Source organism: Epinephelus moara, chromosome 12, assembly GCF_006386435.1.
Source record: "Epinephelus moara isolate mb chromosome 12, YSFRI_EMoa_1.0, whole genome shotgun sequence".
Classification (NCBI taxonomy): Eukaryota; Metazoa; Chordata; class Actinopteri; order Perciformes; family Serranidae; genus Epinephelus; species Epinephelus moara.
Window position 1 is genome coordinate 21429168 of NC_065517.1, and position 1349 is coordinate 21430516.

The following is a 1349-nucleotide window of genomic DNA, read 5'->3' on the forward strand; positions in this document are numbered from 1 at the left end:
AGTTACCTCTCTTTCTGGAACGGATAACTCAGAGTTTCCCTCATCTCAGGGTTAACTTACTCTGAGTTTTCACATAACCCGCTTTCTGGAATACCCCTCTGGTGTGCAACAAAAAGACTCTCCAGGTTACAGTAATTAATTTGGATTCATTAACTGGAAGTACTCATTGAACATGTTCACCACAAGGCTCATGCTTGGCTAGTCTGGATCTTTTAATCATATCATACAATTGTCCTTACAGGAAAAAGGTTTTACTGTTTCTCACATTTAATTAATCTCAATTTTTTAAGCCAACATTGAAAAGTACTTAATGCTGTTCCCACAAACATCATCGGGGATAAAATGTTGGTCTCTAGTGATAATAGTCATACGTCAGGATTGTCTGAACTGTTTGTAGTTTGGTTTTCCTCACTTGCATTATTATTAATGCACTAAACAAGTTAATGCCTAATGTCATTTCAAAATCATCTACTGTTTCCAAGAGTATTATAATTAACACCAACTTTTAAGAGACAACACTGAGAAGTCTTTAATGTTGTTTCCGATGGCAAGAAGAAACCTTAAATCTAAAATGTGATATTTTGTCAACAGACAAGCAAATGATTCAGCATATATATTATGAAAACTAAAATTCCCAATGAAATTCAGAACGGGCAGTTTTTTTAATATAGAAAATAAACCTGTTTCCCCTATAATTAGTACCAAATGTTATTATTCTTTCCAGGAAATTCAATTTCAGTTTACTCTTTCTTAATTAAGTCACTGACCTGACTTTGGGTAAGTGATCAGATAGATATCACTCGGGTGGACTTCCACATGCTGGAGAGCATCAAGGTCTTTGGGTTTCACTCCCTCCTGCACCGCAAAGTTCTTCCCTTTGTATCGGAACAGGTAAGGGCTCAGCAGGTCCAGAGAATCCATGAAGGTTTGAGTCAGCTTCAGTGAGAGATGAAGTGCAGATCCTTTAAAAAATGAAGTACAGATAAAATCAGAGGAGAGTTAATGTAGTCAGCCCTTTAACACCTAAGCCTCAAAATTTCCGCCTGGACTTTTTTGCTTATTTTAACTATAAAAGGGCCTGAAAATGTCCTGTGAGGAAGTGATTTTGCCTGTTTTTCCAGAACACTTTGAACTTTAAATATCTGACAGTTATTTACAATTTACTGCATGTAATAACAGTGTAATAACAGTTTTAAATGAAGAAAAAACAAAAAACGGAATTTGGTTTTAGAGATTTAGTGAGGAAAAAACACTGCAATTGTACATGAACAACATATTTTGCATAATAAATTTGATATTATAACAGTATAAATCATATTTACAATAAAGTTTTTTGAGTATTTGTCTCT

At 34.5% G+C, this 1349-nt stretch overlaps 1 protein-coding gene across 2 annotated transcripts in view; it reads right to left on the bottom strand.

Moving 5' to 3' along the window:
- LOC126398696 (amine sulfotransferase-like) overlaps positions 1 to 1349 on the bottom strand; it is a 21364-nt gene that overhangs the window by 8008 nt on the left and 12007 nt on the right. The window contains exon 2 of one of the 2 annotated variants that reach the window (XM_050058245.1): positions 768 to 962. The exons of the other annotated variant lie outside the window; for it this stretch is intronic. Coding sequence (XP_049914202.1) covers positions 768 to 921 — 154 coding nt within the window. The 5' untranslated portion in view covers positions 922 to 962. The remainder of the gene's footprint in view (positions 1 to 767; positions 963 to 1349) is intronic. 2 annotated transcript variants of the gene reach the window in all.